Source organism: Mangifera indica, chromosome 11 (genome assembly GCF_011075055.1).
Source record: "Mangifera indica cultivar Alphonso chromosome 11, CATAS_Mindica_2.1, whole genome shotgun sequence".
NCBI lineage: Eukaryota > Viridiplantae > Streptophyta > Magnoliopsida > Sapindales > Anacardiaceae > Mangifera > Mangifera indica.
The window spans coordinates 6,146,107-6,173,685 of record NC_058147.1 but is presented as its reverse complement, the minus strand read 5'-3'; the positions used below and the strand labels follow the sequence as shown (position 1 = coordinate 6,173,685).

The window sequence follows — 27,579 nt, the reverse complement described above, 5'->3', positions numbered from 1 at the left end:
ATTGGAGATTACAAGTAGAATGCAACCATAGTACAGCACAGGAGCAGGGAAGTGGCAGAGGAGAAGGCAAATCAAGCATAAACAACCACAGCCACCCAATCGAGAACCAAACTGGAACTGACCAAAGAAAAGAAGGAAAACCTGCATCAAAAAACACAGTTAGCAAAAAACCACCACCTCCAAAGAGGGGAAGACCTAGCATTTCAAGATGAAGCTCGGCAGGCCCCAGTTCCAAGCAATGGCAATATTGGCATTAGAAGGCGAAAAATTTGAGAGGTCAGCCCCTCTGTCTCTAAGCAGTCTTCTGATCCTTTCCACAATTCTATCGTTGGGCAGTGAAAGGTTAGAGAAAATTCTATTGTTTCTTTCCTTCCAAATGGCGTAAATAGTGGCCCCCAGACTAAACCTGCCCATCAAGAACTTTAACCGGCTTCCTTTCCAATCGGAAGAAATTCTTTCAATAAAAGAGCTCCAGTTTTGCCCATTATAGCGTAGGCGACTTTTTCTTGAGATGGCTTTCCAGATATAGCTGGTGTATTTACATTGGAAAAAAAATGTGGATTATATCCTCATCAGAGCAATTGCATAACATGCATTTAGCTTATTTGTGAGTCCAAATTTAACAAGTTTGTCTTTTGTTATCAGTCTTTGTTGAATTGCCAAACAAAGGATAATAGCGTGTCTAGGAATGTGTTTTTTGTGCCTCAAAAGTTCAACCCACTCAACCTCTCTTTTCTTATTCCTCACCTCATTCCAAGCTGAATTTGTAGAAAACTGACCATCGGCCGAAGGCAACCATGTGATAGAGTGCAAACCATCTGAGGGATTGTTCATCGGAGCCCCCTTGATTCCAAAAGCGCAGAGGAGTTTGTAGCGGGTCATTTCCAAGAGTTACCATTCACGATTTCCTTAACTTTTGTGCCCCTACTAATACCCGATTCATTAATTGCCCTAGTTGATTGTAACCAAGGTCTATTTATTTCACCCGTGGTAGTGTAACCAGCCAAGATGGCAGAGACCCGCTGAGCGTGTTCTCAAACATAGAGACATGAGCTAAATTTTGAAATCCACTTGCGCGAGAGGGAATTGGACCAACAATTTGATTACTTCGGAAGGATCCGAAAGAAAGTTGAGTAAGTTTGACAAAAATATCGTAGGGAATTTCACCGGTGAGATGGTTCCATGCAATATCAAAAACTTGGAGCTGCCCAAGATTTGAAAGGGATGATGGGATGTGGCCATAAAAATGGTTTTTTGAAAGGCCCAGAAGGAGGAATTAACCCGAAAATATTGCATTCAAAGAGATCCAAATACCTCAAGGACATCAAATTGCTGATTGAATTGGGTAATTGTCCTGAAAAATTTGTATAAGGAACACTCAAAATCTCAATGGTACTGCTCCAGTTAACCTTCGGAAAGATGCCTGTTAAGTTGGGTTCGACTGTAAACGGATGGTTCGTAGATTCGGTAAGCGAAGGATACTATAAGGAAAGTAGCCTACCAATCGACAATCATTGAGACTCAGGTCTGTCAAAGAAGAAGATTAGATTTGCAAAGGAAGCACGTCGAGTGGTAGACATATATATGTCGTCAAAAGAAATTGCTTCCAACGTGGTCAGATTTTAAACTATCCCTTTCAAAGCAGGGTATTCAAGAATCACCTGAGAATTGCCAGAAAGGTCGAGTAAAACTAACTTAGATAAATGGGACTGTCAAATCAGAAAATCGACCACAACCAGGGGAAATCTCGGAGAAATTGAAATCATTATAACAGAGGTTTAGGCTTTGCAAGTGAGAAAGGAGAGAAATTCGATATTACACAACCCTAAAACTTAACCATCTCCTCTCCACTGCTGTCACGAATCCTCTCCATCTCTGGTGTCTCAAATTTCGACAGACTCCAGCGTTTCGAACTCTAAGTGAACGCATCTCCGGCTTCATCAGACATCAGTGCATGGACGGCTTCATCAATTCTCAAATCCTGACCTGTTCTTCTTTGACGGCTTAATTAGTTCTTCCATCTTCAATGCTCTGTTCTGTCTTCGACGATCCGTCTCCGGCTTCATGCTTTAGGTTCGTATGTTGCTACAGCTTTGGCTTTAGCACAATTTATTCTACGCATGTAAATTATGTAATCTGTAGTTCTTTTTCCCATGAATAATTCTTTAGCCATGTATTATGTAAACCTGTAATTCTTTTCCCATGAATAATTATTGAGTTCCTAGCAGCTCAAGTGTCGTGGGACAGGCCTCAATTACGTTTTTTAACGTTTTTATTTTCTATATTTTTGAGAAAATATGTTTTGGTATTTCTGTTTCTATGTTTCAATTTTTATGATATATAAACTATAACCAAGGCCGAGACCAATCACGTGACCAGTCTCCCTGTCACATGTAACCTCATCCCATGAGCAACAGTCACCATCTTCCTTCCATGAATTCATTAATAGATAAGGTAATATCTTGTACTCATCACGCATGGAAGAAAAACCATGGTTATCGAGGGAAAAATGTTGGTTGAAGTGGAATAGTGTCGAACTTTGATAAAGTTTTGAACAAAGTTCTGCGGAAGTTTGAGAATACAAAAGCAACAACTGCAGGCAGAAAATTGATTGATAAATTAATTAACCAGCCCATTTCGTGTTTCCATACGAAATCTGTTTAACTGAGATCATTATAAATAGACAAGAAAGTGGAAATCAGTTCTGTTAACTATTCCAGCAGTTTTACAAAAAAATTAAGTATGAAATCAAAATCAAAGTTAGTTTTAATCTGATCATGCTGTGCTGACTACGCCAGTATTTTAGCACTCCTTTTATTTGCAAATTCTACGTCTTAGGCCCATCAGGTATGAGAGTATGAATTTAAATTTTACAAGGTACATATCACCTAATATGCATAGATTATAAGATTGGTAGTTGAAACCAGAGTTTCATTTATTTCGTATAGTTGGTTCAATCTTAAATAAATAATCTGACTTGAATAAAATTTTTATTCGTTATCAATAAAATTCTACTGATCATAATTCGATACTGGGTTGGTGAGTGTGAATTATTTGAACCCTAGTAGAGATTTTTTTTGTTTGTTTGGTGGCAATTGAAGATGACATCAAGCAATTGTCAAGGTTGCTCTTTTGGTTCTAAAATTCATCACATTAGAGTTTAAAATAAAAGACCTTTAGACTTTAATGAGAAGATAGGATCAAATTCATAGAAAAAAAGGATTAATCAATTAGAAGACCAAGACTTTGATAATGGACGGTAAATTAATTAAAATAATTTAAATCTAGAGTATTCATACACATAATTGACCAACATTTTGGGTGTTATGCGGATATAAATCTCCTTATTCAATACCAAAATTACCCTCTACCTCTTTTGTATAAACCCTAAGCTTATACAAACCATATACCATCACATGCAAACCATACAAGTTTTGAACATTTTTTGTAAAAATCCTAAGCTTATACAAACTATTTACCATCACATGCAAACCGTACAAGTTTCGAAAATTTTCATCATCGTCACACTCTCGTTCAAATTCCAACATTGTGATTTCGAATTCAAAAAAGAAAGTTTATTATATCTTTGTTGGATGAAAAATTTGTTATATCTTTTATCTCCAGTAGCAATATTTTGCACCAAAAAAATATAATATATGCATGTTTCATAGTTTATTGGAAAAAATAGACAAAAGACTTGAAAATTATATATCAAAATACCTTAAACTAAAAGATATCAATTACCTTTTAAAATAAAAATATGGTAACCCCCTTGAATTAATAAATAACATAAAACCCCCACCACGCTTGTTGCACATGGTAAAACACACAGGGTGAAAACACCCCCACCCCCCTCTTATGCGGGAAAATAACCAAAAGACCCCACCACATAGGTCTCTCATATCATAAACCTCATTGTACAGTGAGAGATATCCTGAAACCCAAGCAACAACCTCGGCTCTCCTTGTCACAATCACAAAGGAAAGGACAAGGATAAATTTAACTTTAGGATTTTGTTGGTAGTTAACATCACTTGCTTTAGCTTTGTGAAGCAACCATTAATGTCTCTGCTAGTGTATCTTTAAAACGAAGGATTAATTTATTTTTTTATAAAATGACGCTACTTATTCTCAAAGTGTGAACAATCCCATTTAAAATTATATTATTATAATAATTAAACAAAGATTTTTGCCCACCCAATTTAGACTTCCGTGCAAGTGATGAATTATTATATTAATAAAATTATGTGTATAAATAATATATATAATTTTATACATAAATTATGATATATCATCATATGATTTATCATTTTTTATCTTTAATTTAAAATTATCTAATTATATGATAATATATCATTATTTACGTAAAAAATTATATACGTTGCATTACTCTTATTATATTAGTATTAAATGAAAGAGAAGGCAATCTTTCCCTTATTTAGAACATTCTCTTAATGTTTTGTTTTTTTTCATTGCTTCTAAATGAGATCGTGTTTTATCTATGTTTTGTTTCGACTAATGAGTTAGTGATACAACAATCCACTAACTGATGATTATCTTTTAGGTTGTATATATAAATTTGACCAAGAGAAAATTTTGATTGTACAATAAATGTTTAAAAATAAAATTCAAATTCTCTCATCATAGCAACAATTATGGTTATAGGTATCCTACAATATGTTATACATATCTTACGATATAATATATGTATAAAATGATATATATTATAAAGTGTATCAACCTAATACAATATATTATACCTATTGTATGATATGATACGTATTATATAATAAGATATATATTTCTGATACAGATCAATATATATTTTTAGATAAATGATGATATAATAGGGGTTTATCAGAAAAAATTTTAAATTTTTAGATACGCATGATTTTTTTTCAATATGATGATGTGTCAGTTAAAAAGTTTATTATTTTTATTAACATTTTATTATTTAATCTTTAAAGAAACGTATACTATAATACCATACGGTGCATAATGTATAATTAAAAAAATTAGATTTTTGTTTATGCACAATACGATATATAATTCGATTAGGATGATAACAATTAATGATGCATCAATTTGGTCTTTACTCCAAACATTCCATAGGCTGTCACTTTAATAACAGGTTTGAGCGGCTCCATGCAACCGTTCACATTTACGTTAATTACACCTCAATTATATATTGAAAAAAGTGGCATATTATTCAAAGATACGCGTATACTAGCTAAACATTCCATTACTTAAAGACATTATTCAAGCACCACATCATACAAAATCACCAAAAACACTTGCCTAAGAGACCTCTTCCATGCATACACTACTGTCTTCTTCCTCCTCCATTGTTATTGGACCTTTGGCAGCTATCTAAGATGTTTTCCTTCGATCATCTCAACTAGCCATCGAGGCTTCCCAGTTGCGAACACAAAATATCCCATAATTAATCCAAACGGCACTCCACATCCAAACCCTATAAACACCGCTTGCCAGCCAAATCCATTCTCGGACTCCATATCATCTTCATTTGATGCTGAGAGATGCGGCGCACTGTCATCACCACATCTGTTTGACAATGGAAATCCACACAACCCCGCATTTCCGCTATACGAAGTATTTGGGAATGTGTTAAATTGGTTATTCTGAGGTATGGAACCCATGAGATGGTTATTTGACAAGTTTAAAACTTCAAGAAAGTTTAAATTTGTCAATTGAGGTGGAATCTCTCCCACTAGCTTGTTCGAAGAAAGGTCTAATGACTCGAGAGCTGTCAAATTTTCAAAAGATGATGGAATACAACCAGTTAAATTATTCTGAGAAAGGTTGAGAACTCGAAGTGCATGCAAATTTCCAATTAATTTTGGAATCTCTCCATGGAAATGATTGTTTGAGAAATCCAGGATGGTAAAGTCTTTGATAATTTTCATCATTTCAAAACTAGAGCCTTTTAGATTTACTATCAGAGAAACTTGATAGTATCCATCACCCAAGTATTGCAACGTCTTTCCCTCTTCACCAACATTCTTCATACCTTCCATATTTTCAAAATACTTTGTGGGCAAAGGACCACTAAAAGTATTATTTGAAATATCGAAGACTTTTAACTTAGTAAACGAATGATAAGGCTCAGCGGAAGACGCTCGTATAATTCCGTAGAATTTATTGGAACGAATAACAAGAACTTGCAACTTTGGAAGACTTCTCAACCAATATGGGAATATATCCTTTATGTTGTTTCCAATATTTAAAACTTCAAGCCTGGTGCAATTTTCCAAAGATGGTGGGACAGCCCCTTCCAACCAATTGTCGTTGATGCTAAGTTCCCTCAAATGGTTGCCTTTTGCAAATGAATCGGGAATATTTCCATAAATTCTATTCTTTTGCAGATCTAACACTTTAAGACTATTGTTGAAGTTTCCCAAGCATTCTGGAATGGTGCCACTCAAGCTGTTATTGTAAAGATCAAGAATAGCAATTGAGCTCATATTGCAAATCAAATGAGTAATCTCTCCTGTCATGTTATTGTTGGAGATCAGAAATCGTCTCAAGTGATGTGGTAGAACTGGAATTGAGCCATGAAACCTATTTTGATCCAAAAACAGAAACTTTAAGAATTGGCTTTGGAATTCAAGGATGTGCCCGGCTAGCTGATTGTAACCAAGGTCTATATATTTCACCCGTGGCAGAGTGAACAGCCAAGATGGCAGAGACCCGTTGAGCATGTTATCAAACATGGAGACATGAGCTAAATTTTGAAGTCCACTTGCACGGGAGGGGATTGGACCAACTAGTTGATTACATTGGAAGGATAAGAAAGAAAGTTGAGTGAGTTTGACAAAAATATCGGAGGGAATTTCGCCGGTGAGATGGTTCGACGAAAGATAGAAATATTGGAGCTGCCCAAGATTTGAAAGGGATGATGGGATGTGGCTATAAAAATGGTTTTTTGAAAGGCCCAAAAAGATAAGTTGTGTAAGGTTACCAAGTGACGGAGGAATTAACCCGAAAAAATTGCATCCCTCGAGAATCAAATACCTCAAGGACATCAAATTACTGATTGAATTGGGTAGTTGTCCCGAAAAATTTGTAAAAGGAACACTCAAGATCTCAATGGGACTGCTCCAGTTAACCTTCGGAAAGAAGCCTGTTAAGTTGGGGTTCGACTGTAAACGGAGGGTTCGTAGATTCGGTAAGCGAAGGATACTATCAGGAAAGTGGCCTACCAATCTACAATCAATGAGACTCAGGTCTGTCAAAGAAGAAGATAGATTTGTAAAGGAAGCAGGTCGTGTGGTAGACATATTTACGTCGTCGAGAAAAACTGCTTCCAACTTGGACAGATTTCGAACCATCCCTTCCAAAGCAAGGTGTTCAAGAATCACCTGAGAATTGCCAGAAAAGTCAAGCACAACTAACTTAGATAAGTAGGAGATATCTGATGGAAGTTGGCCGGAAAAATTGGAGGACGAAAGTCTAAGGACTATCAAATCAGGAAATCGACCAAAACCAGGGGAAATCTCAGAGTAATTGAAATCATTATAACAAAGGCTTAGGCTTTGCATGTGAGAAAGGAGAAAGAGAGTGCTGTTGGAGGGAATTTTGCCATGAAGCCAGCTGCAGCTAAGGTCGAGGCCAATCACGTGACCAGTCTCTGTGTCACATGTAACCCCGTCCCATGAGCAGCAGTCACCATCTTCCTTCCATGAATTCATTTTGGGAAAAGACTGTACCTTGTGCTCATCACAGATGGAAGGTGAACGATTGTTATTGAAGGAAAAATGTTGCTTGAAGTGGAGTAGTGCAGAACTTTGATCCTGAGAACAAAGTTTTGCGAAAGTCTGAGAATACAAAAGCAACAACTGAAGGCAGAAAATTAATTGATAAAACAATGTTAACCAACCCATTTCGTGTTCTTCTACACGAAATCTGTTTAACTGAGACCATCATATATAGACAGGAAAGAGTTTTTACAAATAAGACGGATGAACTCAAAAATCTAAAGTAATTTTAATCTGGTCCTGCAGTGCTGACTACGCCAGTAATTCTGTACTTTTTGGAACAGCGAATTCTACAACTTTGCCCCGTCAAGATTGAGATTATGGGATAAGTCCTACCGCCAAACCTTTAATTTATCTAAGGATTATAAAAGACACAAAATTTTATTTATTTAATATAATTAATTCAATTTTAAATGCATGATTTGATTAAATAAAGTGTCTTTGTAAGAAAAAAAAAATCAACTACTCAAAAATTCACTGCTACGTTGGCAAGGGTGAACCATCTGAACCCATAGAGTAAAATTTTTTAATAATATTATATACAAAATTTTATGCGTAATTTTATATATAAATAATAAATTATCATTATGTGATTAGATAATTAAAAATTAAAAATAAAATAATATTCAATCATATAATGACATATTATTATTTATAAATAAAGTTGTAAATAAAAATTGTGCATATAATAGAAAATTTTTTGTGGCAATGAAAGATGATATCAAGCAATTGTCAACGTTGTTCTTTTGGTTCTAGAATACAATGACATTATAGTTTAAAATAAAATAGATATTTTTAGACTTTTAACGAGAAGATAAGATCAAAGTTTAAAATAAAATAGATACCTTTAGACTTTTAACGAGAAGATAGGATCAAAGTTTAAAATAAAATAGATACCTTTAGACTTTTAACGAGAAGATAGGATTAAAATTTAAAATAAAATAGATACTTTTAGACTTTTAACGAGAAGATAGGATTAAAATTTAAAATAAAATAGATACCTTTAGACTTTTAATAAGAAGATAGGATCAAAAAGGAAAAGAAAGAAATTAATAATAAAATTATATGTGTTCACTTTAAATATATAAATATATATATTTATATATATTATTATATAATTAGATTATTTTAAATTAAATATAAAATAACATCTAATCATATGATGACACATATAAATATTTATATATTTATATATCAAAAATAGATACACATAATATTACTCAAAGATTAATTATGTGAAATCAGTTTCAACAAACATTTTGCTAAGATATTCAATTAGACGACCAAGACTTTGATAATGGACTAAATTTAATTAAGACTACCCAAATTCAGAGTATTTACACAAACTGACCAACTTTTTGGGTATTAAACAGTTATAACAAAGTCTCCTAATTCAATACCAAAATTACTTTTACCCTTTTTGTATAAACCCTAAGCTTATACAAACTAAATACCATCACATGCAAACCCTACAAGTTTTAAAAATTTTTACTTTCATGCTCTCACCCACATACTTCACATTCAAGGAAAGAAGTTTGTTATATCAACATATTTATGTAAACATTAACTCAAAATTTCATTTATTTATTGAACGATAAGTTTTGAACTATATTTCAAATTTAAGAATGATAGAAAGAACTGACGCAATTTTTCTTTTATTCAAAAAAGGGTTTTTTGATATTTTAATCATGTGGGGGTTTTTCCATATTATATCATGTGAGGGGGATTTTTGCTATTATGTAATATAGGTCTTCTTTCGTTTTAATTTTACCATGCAAGGGGTAAACTAATGCTTTGTCATGTGGGAGGTAAATTGATATTTTACCATTAAAGGGTAAATTGATATTTTTTAAATTTTGTGTCAAATTTTATAAGAGTATATTTTGTACTTTTAGCAATGGAATTTTTCATTACTTTGTTACGGTACATAGGATACTTTGGTATGGGTGTAAGGGAAATTTTACCATGCTTGGGTAAATTAATATTTTACCAGACAGGGGTAAATTGATATGTTACCATCTAGGGGCATATTGATATTTTCATAACATATGCATATTTCAACTTCATTGGAAAAATAAAAAAAACAGACCGAAAAATTTGAAAACTTTGTGTAGATTTATGCTAAACTAAAAAATATCAATCACCCCCCATAATGAAAAATATCATAAACCTCTCTTGAATTAATTAATAGTACCCCCGCCCCTCCCCCCCCAAAAAAAACCACACTTGTTTCACATACAGAATAAAACACGTGTGGAGGAAAACTATCAAAAAAAACCTCACATGATGGAAAATAACCAAAACCCCCACTACACGAGTCTCACATAAATACACCCCTTTGCATGGTGAAAAAAATCCTAAAACCCTTATCATGTGAGTTACAATTGGTTGGAAAATATCATAAAACTCTCCATCTTCAACCTCTATCATCACAAATAATTCATATAATGATTGCGAATCACATGTAGTGATTTAAATTATCTTAAATCTCTCATTTTCAAATTCAAATTCACCAACGATCGATTTTACACTTATTCTAACATAAAACCATTGACAAATTTCATAAAAATCGCAAATGATTTAAACTATTTCACACAAAGTTTCAACCAATTCTAAAACCTAACAAAGATTCTACAAAATGGTTAACTCTCAACCTTATAAGCTATTAAACATGATAAGTGATTATATACAAACCTTTTTTCTCATCTTTATCATCGAAAATCAAATGAAATTATCAAAATTGGTTTTGATTTTGTGAGTACATGTGGTTTTATTGGGTATGCATATAAGAATACGATATTTTAAATGTTGGAAATGAATTTAAGATTTGTTTATATATGGGTACTTTCGTCGAAGTGTAATGTTATTGTTATATTTGTATAATACCCAAAAAGTTTCTTAATTTTGTTTAAATACCTTAAATTTTCTTTTTTTAATCATTTCCCCATTGAGACAGGGAACTATATTATGGGTAACAACGTTCAACCCTTATCACAATCACAAAAGAAGGGATAAGGATAATGTTGGCTTTAGGATTTTGTTGGTTGTTAACATCGCTTGCCTTAGCTTTGTGAAGCAACTATTATCGTCCATGCTAGTGTACTTTTAAAGTGATGGAATGACTAATTTATTGACTAATGATGCTTCTTATTCTCAAAGTGTAAACAATCCCATTTTTTATTTTAAAATTAGATTAAAATAATAATTAAACAAAAATTTTGGCCCACCCAATTTAAACTTTGGTGTATGTGATATATTATTATATTACAATTAGTATTGACCTAAAGAGGAGGATAGTCTTTCATTATCTATTTTTTATTATTTAATAAATTATCCATTTATCTTAAAGATTAGTTATACTTACAAGTTTTTTTTTTAAATTTATTTAAAGTTAATGTAATATTTACAGTAGCAAAATATCCAATATAACAACGTATTGATCAAATTATAAAAACCTCACATCCAATAATTCAAGATTAATGAAGTAGTTCACTAAGTGCATTTATTTAATTTTATATAATTATTCAATTAAGAATATTATTTTATTATTTAATTAACAGATTGGTTGGTCTACTAAAAGCCTATGGGTGGGCTTGTTGAGGGTCCAATGTTGTTCTTCTAAAGTGTAGGTCGTGTTATAAACTTTTAATAAATTATGAATTTTGGTGTCTATTGGTTATACTGAGGCCAACACGGGATAGCTTGACCCGATATGTTGATATCTCTAGCCATGGTACATAGGATATTTTGCATAGACTAATGCAACCAGTCTATCATAATGGATTGTCACTAGATTTGAAGCATATGTGACAACTCCAAGACAGTGAATATCTTGACGTGTACTTGCGTTCATCTATGTTGCTACTGCAATTAACATCATTATATATAACCAAGTGTAGATCTTGATTCTAATAAAAAAGCATATAATCTAAAGTATCCTTAAGATAACACAATAACTACTTTCTAATGAGATAAACCTCAGTTAGATTGATAACGACTAACTAGTCCAATTGCATAAGATATACCAAGTCAAGTAAATATCATAGTGTACATCAAACTTCCAACAACACTAGATATATGGAAAACAAGTCATAAGTTCTTTTTCCTCTAGAATCTTAGGACATATCTCGAGCTCAAGCACTCACCACTTTTTAATAACGATAATCAAGTCCTTATCATTTCCATCTAACAAAATGTCATTAACATATAATGATAGTATGGTGAAACTTCCTTTGGATCGTTTGACATATACATAATGGTATTTATCAAACAACGTAAACCTAGAAGAGACAATGACTTGATGAAATATCATATACCATTATCTAAATATTGCTTAAGATCGTAAATGGATTGTTCGAACTTGCAAACTTTACTCTCTTAACCTTCCGCACTAAAGCTTTTTGGTTGTCTAATACTAAAGTTTGCAAACGATGTTGAGCTATGTTACCCTCTTCAATATTGCCATCACATAAGTCAGGTCATGCAAAAACTCTTGTTCATTGAGTAGATATTGGATTCCAAATTCTCACCCTTAGTCAAGTTTGCAACTATACTCTTGGTAACAATTTATTCGAACTTGACTCACATATATACTTGAGTTGTTTGAGCTAGACTAGGCTCAATCATAACCAAGCCAAGCGAGGCTCAATGCATAACCTAGTTATATAAAAAGAGGTTGATATATTTTGGCTAATTACTATCCAATCTCTCTAAAAACAATCAGTAATTCACTATTTTATTGATTATATGCTTGAAATTTTGCTTATTAGTCATTTAGGTAGTGTTCTAGCAAACTTCAACTTGTTGGATATGTGGCAAACACTAAGCAAATAATCCTTTGAAAACTTTGCTTCATTAGGGTTTCGATCAATATTTCAAACCCTAATTAAGCATTGACTCGATTAAGACATAGATCTAATTTTTTTATCAATTCAACCAATCTAATTGATGGTCAAAATGACAGATTAAATAAAAATTATAACAATATTTAATTAAATCAAATTGTGCCTTGGTGTTATGATATATATCTCTTACTAGATGGACTTCGTTTGGATTTCTGTAATTGCAAATTTTTTATTTTTTCAATGTTCCAACAATTATAAAATTTTACAAAACAACATATCATCATTTGACTGAATGAACCTGTGGTTGGTACAATTTCTAACTTGATGCTTTTTTAAGGTTTGAGGGAACAGAAAATAAAGTTTATACTCATGTGTCCTTATATTTTTCTTTTAAGAAGTTTTAGTTCAGGTGGGCATTCATAATTTGGACATTGAAAGTATTATCTTACATTATTTTAATGTGCAATATTCTTAGTTTGAATATAGTCACATACATAAATGAATTTTACTAAGTCATCTATATAAACTGATATAATAATATATGATTAGATAATAATTATTTTTTTATTTTAAAATTATTTAATTATATATAATCATATCTATTTGTCTATATAAATTAATAAAATTTATTGGAATGTATCGCACCGTTTTTAAATCCGTAATTGTGGGCTTCAGCTTCAGCCCAAGTTGTTTGACTGTTCGTTTTACGGACTGATTTCACGCAAGGGAAGAACCCGATATTGAAAGCTGAAAACGCTACGTTTCAATGGTCAGAGATACTCACAAAAGCGGGAAAAACAAAACGAAAACCCTAAAACAGAAAGGGAGAAGAGAAATTTAAAATGGCGCCAGTGTTGCAGAGCTCGCAACCCTGGGTTGAAAAATAGTACAATTTCGTTCTCTTTCTTTTCTTTATTTTCATCTCTACTTGTATTTGATTTCCTATCTCAAAGGACTTTCTCGTTTCTGTTTTTGGTTGTATTGATCTTGCAGTCGACCTAAGCAAGTGAAGGATGTGGCGCACCAGGACGAGGTGGTGCGAGTCCTCACCAACACTCTCGAGACAACTAATGTATTATCTTCACTCTTTCAATTTGAACTTTCTCTTTATATTTAATTTTGTTTGTTGTTGTCATGATTTTAAGTAGGTTTAAAGCCCTAATTGTTCATCATTTTCTTTTTAATTATTCTGCTTCAGTGTCCACACATGCTCTTTTATGGACCACCTGGAACCGGCAAAACTACCACCGCACTCGCCATAGCTCATCAGCTTTTCGGGTAATCTACTTGCAATCATTATTGGTGTTATGGCGCTTGTTTGAATTTTTGAGCTGGTACCGAAGTATGGAAGTTACAGACATAGCTTTTACAATTTGGTAATAAAACTCGATTGTTATGCTTGTGTGTTTTTATTCATTTATTTGTTCCTGTTGTTTGAAAAATGTGTGATTAGCTAGTTTGGCGTTGATACTTGGTAGTTGGAGTTGAAAAGTTCAGTGGATCAAAGAAACATAGTAAGAATCCATGATAAGTTACCAGGAATGGTGATTTATAATTGAATTTTAAAAAGTGTGGATAAACAGTCCAAAAGCTGTAACTAACTGTTAATTTTAGTTGATTTGAACTGCTCTTAGCATCTAATGTTAAATGTTGTTAATTTAGTAATTGATAGGTGAAAATGGAAAAATCTTCAGCAATATTTGTACCAAGAAAAATTATTATATTTACACCAGCTGTCTTGATAACTTATGCGAGTTAGTGTGTCTGAAATTACATCTAGAAGGGCTTTCAACTTGAAATGTACTGTTTCATAAAAGAAAGAAAATTGTGTTGCGGAGAAGTTGTTGATATTTCAAACCATCTGTCCTGTAGTTCACCCATACTGGGGTCACTAGTATTTGCCTTTGTACTAAAATAGTGGAGTTTCACTTTTCTTTGCATCACAAATACTTTTCATTGGAAGCTTGCATAAGGCACTCTTTTTATTGTTCTGTGTGTGGAAATGCTTGCAGACCTGAACTCTACAAATCTAGAGTGCTAGAGCTGAATGCTAGCGATGACCGTGGGATCAATGTTGTGCGAACTAAAATCAAAGATTTTGCTGCTGTGGCTGTAGGTTCTGGTCAGCGTCAAGGGTAATATTCCTATCTTGAAAACATTTCCATTCCTATTCTTATTTGCTATCATTTCTTTATTAATTTTACTTATTTTTTGCTGCAATATTTCAGTGGTTATCCTTGCCCTCCATATAAGATTATTATCCTTGATGAGGCTGATTCAATGACTGAAGATGCCCAGGCATGTTAGTTTTAGTTTATTGGTATTATTTATTTCTCTTGCTTGAAACTTGTATGAATGTCAACAACCTGTTGTGTTTCACAGAATGCTCTGAGACGCACAATGGAAACTTACTCCAAAGTTACAAGATTCTTTTTTATCTGTAATTACATTAGCAGGTGAGCTTTTCCAGTTTGTTTAGCTTTTTGATATATGTATTATTTGCATTTTTAATTTTTGCTTCTTGTTGTTACATCTGTAAGTATTATATGACCTACATGATTGATTTTTTCTCCCCTTGGTTATTAATATGTTTTAGGGGAATGTGTTGGATGGACATTGTATAAACCTAACCATATGTCATTGTCCGGCAATGCCAAATAACTAATTTATAAGGTGTTTAAGACAAAACATGCTCTCAGAAACATTTTAATTAGAGCAATTATTTTTCTTGGAACCAACAGACATGCATGTATTCTTACAACGTGTTAATCTAATGTAAACAATATACATGTATTTTTCATAATATTTTGGATAATATCTAGTGTTTCTTTTTTAACCTATGCTCACAATACTTCATTTGATAGGATCATAGAGCCCCTTGCTTCAAGATGTGCAAAGTTCAGGTTTAAGCCTCTTTCTGAGGAAATTATGACTAGCCGAATATTGTATATCTGTAAGGAAGAAGGACTCAATTTGGATGTAGAGGTGTATATCAAAAGGCTTATAGCTTGTCATTATTTTCTTGTATCAGTTCAGTTTTTGAGTGATTTTTATGTGTGACCCATTTTTGTAGGCTCTATCAACTTTAAGTTCTATCTCACAAGGTGATCTTCGACGGGCTATCACATACTTGCAAGTAAGACATAGTTTGCTCATTGTTTTTCTGCTCCATTTATTTAGTGATCCCCTGTTTCATTCTGCCCATTCACTACAAATACCCTTTTGTTTTGTTGAAAAATGCGTAAATTATTAACTTTGGAGATTTTCATAAGGCCATGGAAACAATCAAAGAGTTTTATATCATTACCCTGAATATTGAAACTGAATGGACATTCGTAAGGGGAATGATAGTGGCTTAAATTGAATTAATAACTGTGTTTCTGACATTAACTTTTATCCACTTTTAAGATAAACATCTGACTTGTTTGACATGATCTGCACCAACAGAAACCATTACTATTGTGTAACCATTTGGTGTCCTGGTTAGAGATTCAAACTTAGGTTTTCTGCTCCACAACAAACAGTCTCCAATGTAATTGCATGAGGGAGAATTGATGGTAGTTGCTTTGACATTAGTTTGATGACCAAAGCCTATTGAATATTGATGCTAGATGGTGTCTGTGGTGCTTCAGTATTGTGTCCCTGAATCTTGTAGTGGATTTAGTAAAGATTGATTAGAAAAACAATTTCATCATGTTTATTATCTATCAGTTGCATTTGCAATTATATGTCTCTTTATATAAACAATATTCAGTGATGCTCATGTTTAGTATCTCATAATCTTGCAGGGAGCTGCTCGATTATATGGATCATCAATTTCTTCTAAGGATCTAATTAGTGTGGCCGGGGTAAGTTTGTGTGTTATTTCCCAAATTCTTGTTACACTCTTTTTATTTTGACAATATAGCTGGCAGTGGGAAAGATTCCCTAAGCTTTGATTATGCAGTATGTTGATACATTTAGGCATCAATAGGATAAGTTTGAACTAATCACTTCTGTGGGCTGGGCCTTATAAAATCTAAAAATCCGTTCTCAAGGCTGAAAGAGCCTTGATCCTTAAGCATCAGACCTTTTGCATCTTAAATCTATACCTTTTACTTTGTGTGGTTGGAATTGCCCGCCATTAATGTTAGGGGTGAGCAGGGGTCCGGGTACCCTGTTGAAAATGCAGGAACTGGAATCGACCAGGTCCGAGTACTCTACTGAAAATGTACATACAGGTTCCTTCCCAGTCAGTTTTTTTTCCAGTTCTGATGCCTGGTACCTAACACTAGCTAAGAAAAGCCAAAACTCAATTATAGTCCAATCAAAACTCTGACAAAAGAACTGCTTCATGATTTCCACTAACACATTAAATTGTTGTAGTAACAAAAAAGAGAGAGATTATGATCGACACAAACAATTAACACTTCAAAATATCTTCTTGTAACAACTTAAATGTCCAATCTTTACTTTTTCTCAAAAATGTTCAACAGACAACAAAACATAAAAACTTCAGTAGAAACATTTGACAGTATAAAAAAAAAACAAGCGAACCCAGTTCAATAAATCGTTCAAAAACCCACCTTTTTCTCAATAGAAGCATTGCTTTCAATCAAAGGCTGAGAGTGAAGAAAGAGTCCTCTCTTCATTTCTTCAAAGGCTATCTTCTCTTTGGCTTTTCCGTATCTCCACCAATTTGTCCTCCCTTCTTTGACGAGCCTCCTCATTGACCCCACTTTTGTAAGCTTTCTTGGTTCAAGAAGTTGGCCTCAGGACATTTTGTGAGAGAATAAAGGTTTGTCAATTAGTTTGTGGTAGAAGTGTTTGATGAAAGTACAAAAAGAGAGAGACAGGTTGAGAAGGTAGCAATAATTGTTTGTTGAATAATGAGCACATGTTGAAAGTTTGCATTGTTTTGTTAGGGATTCAAATGATTCAGCATTGAAACAAATTTTGTTGAAGAAATTTAAAAAAAAAAAAATCCAGTTGGAACTAGAACCAGAATCGGGACCTATCCGAAATAGATTGTTTCCAGGTAGGAACCGGAACCAAAACATTGGGTACCCAGCGGTTCCGGTTCCTATGCTCACCTCTAATTTATATGACTAACATATGTGCAAAAGGAAGTCATTTAAAGCTTGCAACTGGAAAAATAGGCACACTAATCATAAATTCATGCTTACGGACATGTAAATCTTTATTATCAGGTTATCCCACAGGAGGTAGTTGAGGCACATTTTTCAGCATGCAGAAGTAGTGACTTTGATGTTGCAAACAAGGAAGTTAATAACATTATTGCAGAGGGATATCCAGTCTCTCTGTTTCTTTCTCAGGTTCAGACTTAGCTATTTGCATCAAAGATTCATCACTCTGTTCAATATTAAGATATATTTGCCATTGATATGATGTTTATTTCAGTTGTTTGAGGTAATTGTGGAAGCAGAAGATATATCTGATGAGCAGAAGGCTCGGATATGCAAACGTATGGCTGAAGCAGATAAGGTTACTTCCTTCTTATAAACTTATTATTGCTGCTTTGAGTATGCTTGAAATTTTAATTCACAGTTTAATGCTAGTTCAAGTTTTAAAACCCAAATTTGTACTTGTGACAGTAGTATGCATTGTTTCCAGTCTAGCAATATGTTTATGTTTTGCTTTCACTCGATAATGTAAAACCAATAGACATTAAATAGGCTAGAAAAATTTCAGGCCATGAAATAGCTGTCTATGAATTGTTAATTTTCTTTTTCATTTTAAATTATTTTATATTTGGTAAAATATTAAACAATAGAATTAGAAAAACATTGTGGTTAACGGTGTGGTTTGATCCTGTGGAATATGCAGTGTTTAGTTGATGGCGCAGATGAGTACTTACAACTATTAAACGTGACAAGTCATGTAATGCGAGCTCTGAGTAACATGCCTGAAGAGTTTAATTATGATACTTAGGGTCATTTAGAAGAAAAAGTTGCTTTATTTTGGTGAATGTAAGAGGGATCAATATCTCATCTTAACGAGAAGAATATTGAAATTCGGGATCTGCTGTAAGGAGGGTGAAATGTTTTTGTTATCTCATAATTTGTCTGCCACTGGCGGAAATAGTAATAGAATTAGACAATTTACTGTTACAGCTACTCAGCTGTTTTGACCATAATAGTGATGCATATCATGATGATTTGGATTTAACTTTCAAATTTTAAGAGTGTCTTTTACGTTGATATTATGAATGTTGCCCATTAAATTTGATCATCCTACCGTTGCAACAGGTCACAGCATCATAACATAGGTTGCAGAATCATGGCTCTAAAATTTTAAATTCGCATTGAGAGTTGGAAATTCAGGTAGCAACCAAAATTAGATGACAATCGTTAATGACAATTTCAACCAAATAAATTGCTGTGAATAAATGATATAACAACTTCATAAATGTCAGCCGAAAATTGTTAATTACATATATATGTATATATAAAATTTTATCCTCGTATTTGATTTCACAATCTATCAATATACATGCATCATAATTAAAATTAATTAAACTATATATATTTATTTTGAATATATACATAGATATATAATTGATATGTGTTGTTGTATGATTAAATAATTTTAAATTAAATATAAAATAATATTTAATTATATTATAATACATAAAAATAAATATATATTACGTAGTATTAATGATAGGCTCAGCTTCATGCCTTTAACCTTGCCATGAACACCACCACCCATCTCCTCCACCTCTATAAATATAACTCAATCAAACCCACAGACTAATCTTTTCTTATTATACTGTTACCTTTCTCTTTTCCTTTACAATGGTCATTGATGATTCTTGTAGAAAACCTGGGGCTGTTCCCTTCAAGTGGGAGATCCGACCTGGTGTTCCTAAAATCCAACAACAGCACAAACAAATGGTGCCACCTCCTAAGCTTGACCACCAACCACGTCATTCATCATTGCCCTCACCGCAAAAGCTCAAACCCCCACCACCTGCCTTTCAATTCCATCCTCCATCCGAGTTCCCTAGCCACTCGATTCGGTCCACCCCGCGTGCCCATTCTGAGCGATGGAGGTTAGATCAACCTGGGTGTTTCCCGACTCCGTTGCTGATTAAACGCAAGGAAAGCAAGAGGAAGGATCATGTACCAAGACCCTCATCCCAACAAGGTTGCTTTTTAGACCTTGAAACGCCTCCCCGGTGGTCATTTACAAGCCGGAGGTCATTTTCTCCGTTCACTGTCTCACCGGCTTCGTCATCTTTCTCGTCCTATAAGTCATCGCCACGACCCGTGGTTCATGCGGGCTTGGCCGGGTTTGGACTTTTTTAAAAGCCGTTTAGTGTAAAGCTATTTGGCGGGAATTATTGTTGTGGGCTTCGAAGTTTGAATGTTATTTTGGTGGAGATTTGCAAAACGACATCGTTATGGTCCGTGATTAGCTCATTTCGTGTCTAGTGACTTTTTCTTGTAATTCAAAGTTGGCAAATGATAATCATTTTGACTCAATTCGGAAAGAATTATATGCATATAATTTCTTTTTAAATCATTTAATATTAACTTCTTTTTAATTTTTAATAATAATCCAGAAAGAAACTCTTCATAAATGGTGGATTGTAATAAAGCAATAGGGGAAACAATTAATTATACGTTACCTCCTAACCAGAGAAAATGACGAAGATGAAACACTGTGTAGTTCACCAAGTAGTGCCACTCATGCTAAAAAACGTCTCATTTGACGCCAAACTCGCAGCTTCAACAAATTTGACTCACAACCCATTCACTATAGAATCAGTTTCTGGTGTTTTCAAATCCATTCCAACTTTCTTCTTTCTGTCCCCTCGCTCTATTGGCCGCCAAAAGGGTTTTCGCCATCGCTCTCCTTTGAAGCAGCGGAACCTTACAAAAGAAGCCTACAATGTCCGCAACAATATTTTTGTTCTTGGTCCTGCAGCCTATAGAGACCCTCAAAAGGTCGCTCTAGGACTCGACAAAGCCCTGGAATTTTATTACTGGCTTGAAAAGTTTATGGGCCTCTGCCATAATGAAATAACGTGCAGGGAGATGGCTATTGTTTTAGCTAGAGGGAATAACACAAAGGGTCTCTGGGATTTTCTCAAAGAAATGTCCAGAAGAGGAGGTCGTCAGCTTGTGAGTACTTCTACTGTTACCTGTTTGATAAAAGTCCTAGGTGAAGAAGGGTTGGTTAATGAAGCATTGACTACTTTTTATCGCATGAAGCAGTTTCATTGTAAACCTGATGTTTATGCGTATAATGTGGTTATTAATGCTCTTTGCCTAGTTGGGAATTTTAATAAGGCAAGATTTTTGCTGGAACAAATGGAGTTACCAGGGTTTAGGTGTCCCCCGGATGTATATACTTATACTATATTGATTAGTTCTTATTGTAAGTATGGTAGGCAAACTGGGTGTAGAAAGGCTACTAGAAGGAGGATTTGGGAGGCTAATCACTTGTTTCGTATAATGTTGTTTAAGGGTTTTGTTCCAGATGTTGTTACATATAATTGTTTGATTGATGGTTGTTGCAAGACTTATCGAATTGAGCGGGCTTTGGAACTTTTTGATGATATGAATAAAAGGGGTTGTCCCCCGAACCGGGTTACTTATAATTCTTTTATCAGGTACTACAGCACTGTTAATGAGATTGATAGGGCTGTCGAGATGATGAGAAGGATGCAAAAGATGAATCATGGGGTACCTTCTTCAAGTTCTTATACACCAATTATACATGCATTGTGTGAAGCTGGAAGATTATTGGATGCCAGGAATTTTCTGGCTGAATTGGTCGATGCGGGTTCAGTACCTAGGGAGTACACATACAGGTTAGTTTGTGATGCTCTAAATGCAGCAGGGGAGTCCAATTTGCTAGATGATGAACTGCATGAAGTAATAAGGGATGGTATCAGAAATAGGTGTAGGCAATTGATGAAGGTAAAACCAATTATGAGGTGCAAAATGTTGTCATAGTATGGAAGAAGTTTTATACATCTGACAAAACTGGTTTGCTCTTCCTTTCATATGAAGAACAGAAGACAATTAGAAGAATTTCAGTGGCTATCTTGGCAATCTGCTGAACAGTAGTGAGTACTGCTGTGTTGATTTCATTTTCTTTTGGCTTCTGGTGTTCAGTTTTTTCTCACTGAGTTGTGTTATTGAAACTGATAGACCTCCCATAATTAGACAATATCACAGGAAGGGCAAACGAAGAAAACACCAATTCCAGCTGTAATCCAATCAGCAGAAGCAATGGATCAGTTTGCAGAATCAGCAAATCAAACCAATTTAATTATCTTTAATAAAGCAGATCATAAGGCAAGAACCAAGGGAGAACAGAAGGCTGAAATGATACAGAAACTGAAGGAAGAACAGAAGGCGGAAATAGTGCAGAAACTGAAGATTGAGTAGTTTAAAAGAAGAAGAAGAACGAACGAAGGTTCAGGCATCCAAAAAAATTGAATGAAGTCTTGGGTGGGAATTAGATGGCCTTTGGCCTAGGATGGGGAACTTGGTTCTGTATCAAGTTTATGTTTTCTAAGCATTCAATAATAAAATCTCTTGCTGTAAACTCTTGTTTTATTCAGCATCTCAACAATAAACCCTCTGCTGTAATCTCATATTTCATTCAATAAAGCAACATCACTCATTTTAATATAATTGTTCATTATAACTTTCCTTTGCTTACAATTACACTATCATTACAAATTCATTACATGCAAATGCCCATATTCCCAGGTGTCCAGTAGTTAAAGCAGATGCAAAATCCATTCATCCTCAGCAAATAGCCTCTGATCCTGTGGGTACGCAACAGAAACACAGACAATCAGCTGAAATGAAAAGCTTCTGTCTTGTCAATTTGTCAGGGTTGGAAAAAACTTTAATGAGAGTAACTTTGTCCCTTATTCCTTGTGACAGGTTCTTTCCAAGTATCAACTCCTTAGAGTGTTTCATCTTCTGAATTTGTCCTGTTGGACCAAATCAAACTTCCAGATAGAACATGCTGTTTCAATGTTATCACTTGGTATTAGCTAGTTGACATTCTGAAAAACCAACTCGTAAAGCTGCAGAGGACATGCATGCTCGGTGCATCATGCCAGTGTTGAGGTATCCTTTTGGTTGCACTAGCACAACGTGAGTTAATTCTGTGCTGTAAAAGCTGGCAATAGTTTTCCAGTGGCACAAAGTTTTGATTGCGATACAATATCATTTTGCTTTTCTTTATCTCTTACTTAACCACCACAATATTTAATATTCACAAATTAGTTCAGATGGGTTGGGTCAGAATAAGCACAGTAGTTTTCATGTTTACCTTCTGCTAATTGAATATTCATCAGACTTTGTGATATCAATCTTTAAATGCTTTTGAGATTTTAGTAAGCCTAAACTGTGAAGAAACCAGTGTTTAACTTCCCTTACATTTTTCAGGGATTAGTTTTGAACAGTTGCTTGAGATCATATGATGGATGAATCTTTGTGCATATATTATAGTTAAGTGGATGTAGAACGAAGTAATATGGTGAAACTATCCACGAGATTATAATAGAATAGAGATTTAAAATATCTTTTGAAAGTTCTCTAGCCAACTTATCCCAGTCTTTCTTTAGGGCACCCTTTATACTTGCTAGTAGGACAGGGTAATTATATCAGTTATCATGCAATGGTTTATGGAATGCGCATTGAGCAGGGAACCTGAGTCACTTTCAGTCTCAGCCTGAGTCAATAAATGAACAGAAAGTGTGCGATGGATGGAAGTAAATAGTCTGCAAAAGAAGGCCATTGCAGCTAAACATTGCCAGAGTTGGAATGGTTTGATTTCCTCTGGCTTTGGTCAATACGATTATTTTGCAGACTGGTTTCCCTGATTTAGCCAGGTCTTTTTTCTGGAAAAGAATTTTTACAAGGCAAAATTGACATTCAAAGTTTTGGAATGTACAGCTAATTTTCTAACTCAATCTCATGATATATGCTCCTCATTTTCCGAGGAAAAAAATCAGAATAGGTAGTGATTTCAGTGTACAGTATGTGGAAAGTTCCTAGAAACATAGGGAAAGCATAATTGTTAGAGATAATGTAAGTTGAGCTCAAAACAAGTTAAGTTTATCTTCTTGTAGTCTCGAAACTTAGCAACCCTTTTCATCGAATTGGTGTGTCACTTATCAAGGAGTAGGAGAATCCGTGAATCATCCATTTGTGTCCTTCACATTCTCTTTTATGGTCTAGATCCATTTTCTATGAACCGTCGTCACTCAGTCCTCAAATTCTATCTCTGGTATCCGTGAATTAAGATCCTGCACCCCAGGGGACTTGCTACAATGAAAACCCTTTCTACCATCACATAATGTGGAGACCGTCAAGTGTGAAAGATGCCGTGGAGTTTGTCTCAAAATAAGGAAACCGAATACAGTGGACATAAAATGCTGTGTGCCCACGCCTCAAGTAGAGGAAGAGAGGCAGCTAACTTTTTGAATGAGACCAATGGCTGGCTCTGTTTTGTTCTAAGAGAGGCGCTGACCTTGTGATTGATCACTTAGCAGAAATTTATCCCTAGATTATTTTGAAGTCACGGTTTGACATCCACAACACAAACTACATCTCAAACATATGCCACAAATTTCAACTTGGATTTGCTTGCCTACCCAACAAAATATCTGAATAATTTTACCAAGTTTTGCAAGGCCACACCATTGTGCAACCTAAACAAGAAAATTTTGCCGCCATTTAGTCAGATACTGCAAACATACCGGCCATCAAATTGACTCACATAGCGGTGGCAGTAGGCCGTATCATGCTGGATCATGCCTTTGCAGACTTTTAGCGGGTTGGTTTATTGAATTATATAATTTGTATATTTTTTAATTTTGTAATTATTTTCTTATAATATCTTTTACGGTCCTAAGAGATTTAAATCTCGTAACAAATTTAAAAGATATTAATAATCATTAATATTTTTGGGTTTTTTAAAAATATAATTTTATTTTTTATTTTTTAAATATCTTTTACATTCCCAACATATTATCTTTTCTGTTTCTTAAAAATATATTATTAATTTTTATTTTTAAAAATTAAATAGTATTATATCGATCGAGTCAACCCACAAGCTCTAGGTATAGCTAGCCAAGCTAGAAAAGGGAGGTTTGAGTCAGGTTGTGAGTCGACCCAACCCTCCTACCATCTCTAGACTCATATTATAAATCTACACCTACCCACATCAATTTTATATAATAGTGTTAAACTCAAAAATAAAATTTAAAAAATCAAAATTGGGTAAAAATTAAAAATATATATATAGGAAAGTCAATCAAAAAAATAGTAAAATCTAAAGGATTTGATGTGAAATTTTAGAGAATATATTAATATTGTACTAGGTTAAAAATTTCAAAGTCAGTCCACGTGAGGCTGCTCTCGAAGCACTTTTTTTCCGGGTCTAGTGGTGTGGTGTGGGTAGTGTAGAGCAGGTGGTGGTAGTGAGGGCAGTTAGTCGATGGTGATTTTCTGTGGTGGGTGAAGAATTTTATGGCTATGGTGAAAAGAGAGAGACTGCGAAGTGGAGGAGGATTGCAAAAAGTAAAGAGGAATGGAGTAAAAAGATAAACTATATATACATACTTTGAGTATATAAACATATATATATTTATATATATTATTATATGATTTAATGATTTTGAATTATGAATAAAGTAACACTTTATTATGTGATGATATATATATATATGTGTATGTATTTGTATACTTAAAATAAATACGTATAATATTACTCAAAGATAAATTTAAAAAATTAAAATAATTAAAGATGATAAAGTAATTGTATATTTTTCTACTTCTTAAAGCTAAGTTTTGAGTAACAAAATCAAATTTTGGATTGACCTATAGATTAACCAAATTAATATAATATTAAAACTTTTAAATTATTGTAAAACTTTAACTTATATAGTAATTATGATTGTAAAACCTTAACTATTACTAGGGTTGGATTCGAATTGAACCCATTCGAGCTCGAGTTTGAGTTATTTATCAAATTTTTTTATTAAAAATTTTGATACAAAATAATATCGTTTTGATCAATATGTATTAAAATAATGTCATTTTAATAACGAAAAACAAGTCAAACCGAATTTAAGTTGAGTTCAAACTTAACTTACACGAGCTCGAGCTCAAACTCTAACTCAATTATATGTAAACTAGGTCAAATTCAAACTCATTTAAGCTTAAATTTAACTCAATTTAAATCCAACTCTACTCACTACCGTAATTTAATAATCCACCCTCATTGAAAAGTATTGATTTGATATTTGTGTTAGTACAATACAAAACATAAGATGGAGCCGAATCTCTGTTGCCTTCATCAGAACCACCAAATATATGATTTTGATGTACTCTGGCTTTAGTTTGATCATACTTTAGTTTTTGGCCAAGTCAGAGCCACAACCACCGTTGAATGGAGTCGAGAGCCGGCCAATAATTTAAATTGGCGGCCTAAATTCTAGGAATTTCAAGCTAAAACACAACCATCCAAATCATATGCCACCACCATTGATTGCGTGATGAATTTATTCTTCCTCCAAATTGACTAAATAATTAATTAATTGGGTGATGAATTTATTCTACTTCCATCTTCGTATAAAATATACAGGAAGCTCAAAATTATTCAACAACAAAAATTGTTTTATTTATTAAGATATCTTTTACATTTTTGTAAATGAATTTACAAAATTAAAGGCCAACAATTGTTCCGGTACATAGTTTAGATCAGAGTTTTTAAAACCGAACTAGATCAAAGTTCGATCAGTTATATTATAAACTAGTTTATAATTTTGTCCGATTTTATAATTTGATTTAGTTTATATATAAATATTAATTTCTTTAAAATTTGGTCAAACTTAATAAATTTGTTGAATTAAAAAACTAATAAAATTAGGTTTATATAATACCACATAATTTTTGTCTTATTAAAACTTTAAAAAGTTACAATTTATAATATTTTAACTGAATTAACAATAAAAATTATAATTGATTTTCTTTCTTTATCTATCTAATAAAGTATCAATTGTTTAATTAACATTTTTTAAATTATGTTTTATATTTAAAAAATATGGTAAATGTTTGATATTATTCAATAAATATAATTTAGCAATAGATTAAATCAATTGAACTGTAAACCAATGAAATAACTAATTTAACCACTGATCCAGTTTTAAAAACATTAATTAATCAAACATATTTTCTAAGATGCTTTGTGCTCTTGACTTAACTAAACAAGGGTAAAATATGATAATTATTTAATTCAAGAAATCATAACAGAAAAAGAAATTTCATGTACAAGAAGATATAAGTTTAAGTCTCATCTGACGATATTTTAAAATCAAACTCTTAATTTATTTGATTTATTAGTTATAATATCAATCACTGGACCAGAAATTTATCCTATTCACATAGGATAGTTCAACCTTGAAGAGATTGTAACAATAGAATTATATAATTTTGAATTTAGAGATACTAGAACTAATCAATATAAATAATTGTTGTATGATAAATAATTTACAAGTAAAAGATCTTGTTCTATGTTTTATATAAGGTTTATGTCTTGATTTTGTTTTTCTATTGAGAAATTTAATAAACAATTTTTTGTGGGTTGGGTGAGATGGGTGACACTCTGCGATTTAAATGTAATATTATATGTACATATTTTATATATATATATTTTGTATATATAAATAATATATTATTATATAATTTGATATTATTTTATTTTTAATTTAAAATATAATATATATACAAAATTATGTTGATATTGATGTAATAAAAAATATTTAAAAATTTTATTCATTTAAAAATAATAAAGAAAAGAGTACATATTCTTCCTCCATGTTTATTGTCCTTTCATAATTTATGGAAAAAATATGCCACATCTACACATCATTGTAAAATAATGAAAAAGTACAAGGATTTATTCTTTTAAATAATG

General features: G+C 33.1%; 5 protein-coding genes across 6 annotated transcripts; 3 read left to right on the top strand and 2 right to left on the bottom strand.

Moving 5' to 3' along the window:
- Positions 1-5,258: 5,258 nt before the first annotated feature.
- Positions 5,259-6,038, bottom strand: LOC123228602 (receptor-like protein 9DC3). The gene has a single exon (XM_044654030.1). It carries the CDS (start codon positions 6,035-6,037, stop codon positions 5,366-5,368), a length of 672 nt encoding a protein of 223 aa, XP_044509965.1. The 5' UTR covers position 6,038; the 3' UTR covers positions 5,259-5,365.
- Positions 6,039-6,041: 3 nt separating this feature from the next.
- Positions 6,042-7,903, bottom strand: LOC123229676 (receptor-like protein 6). The gene is made up of 3 exons (XM_044655594.1): positions 7,035-7,903; positions 6,182-6,581; positions 6,042-6,068 (listed from the first exon to the last, which is right to left on the bottom strand). Exons 1-3 carry the CDS (start codon positions 7,901-7,903, stop codon positions 6,042-6,044), a joined length of 1,296 nt encoding a protein of 431 aa, XP_044511529.1.
- A 5,447-nt stretch (positions 7,904-13,350) lies between these two features.
- LOC123228911 (replication factor C subunit 2) lies at positions 13,351-18,797 on the top strand. The gene is made up of 12 exons (XM_044654404.1): positions 13,351-13,507; positions 13,615-13,693; positions 13,820-13,899; positions 14,634-14,756; positions 14,850-14,919; positions 15,004-15,077; positions 15,486-15,606; positions 15,695-15,757; positions 16,410-16,469; positions 17,811-17,936; positions 18,022-18,105; positions 18,448-18,797. The coding sequence occupies exons 1-12, from the start codon at positions 13,464-13,466 to the stop codon at positions 18,550-18,552; spliced, it is 1,029 nt and encodes a 342-aa protein (XP_044510339.1). The 5' UTR covers positions 13,351-13,463; the 3' UTR covers positions 18,553-18,797.
- Positions 18,798-19,381: 584 nt separating this feature from the next.
- LOC123229069 lies at positions 19,382-20,073 on the top strand. The gene has a single exon (XM_044654643.1). The coding sequence runs from the start codon at positions 19,419-19,421 to the stop codon at positions 19,929-19,931; it is 513 nt and encodes a 170-aa protein (XP_044510578.1). The 5' UTR covers positions 19,382-19,418; the 3' UTR covers positions 19,932-20,073.
- Positions 20,074-20,156: 83 nt separating this feature from the next.
- Positions 20,157-22,269, top strand: LOC123229068 (pentatricopeptide repeat-containing protein At1g77405). Of its 2 annotated transcripts, none has more exons than XM_044654642.1 (2): positions 20,157-21,700; positions 21,801-22,269. In XM_044654642.1, the coding sequence occupies exon 1, from the start codon at positions 20,271-20,273 to the stop codon at positions 21,585-21,587; it is 1,317 nt and encodes a 438-aa protein (XP_044510577.1). In that variant the 5' UTR covers positions 20,157-20,270; the 3' UTR covers positions 21,588-21,700; positions 21,801-22,269. The 2 variants fall into 2 exon arrangements, with proteins under 2 accessions (XP_044510577.1, XP_044510576.1); XM_044654641.1 differs by having other exon boundaries at positions 21,786-22,269.
- Positions 22,270-27,579: the final 5,310 nt, after the last annotated feature.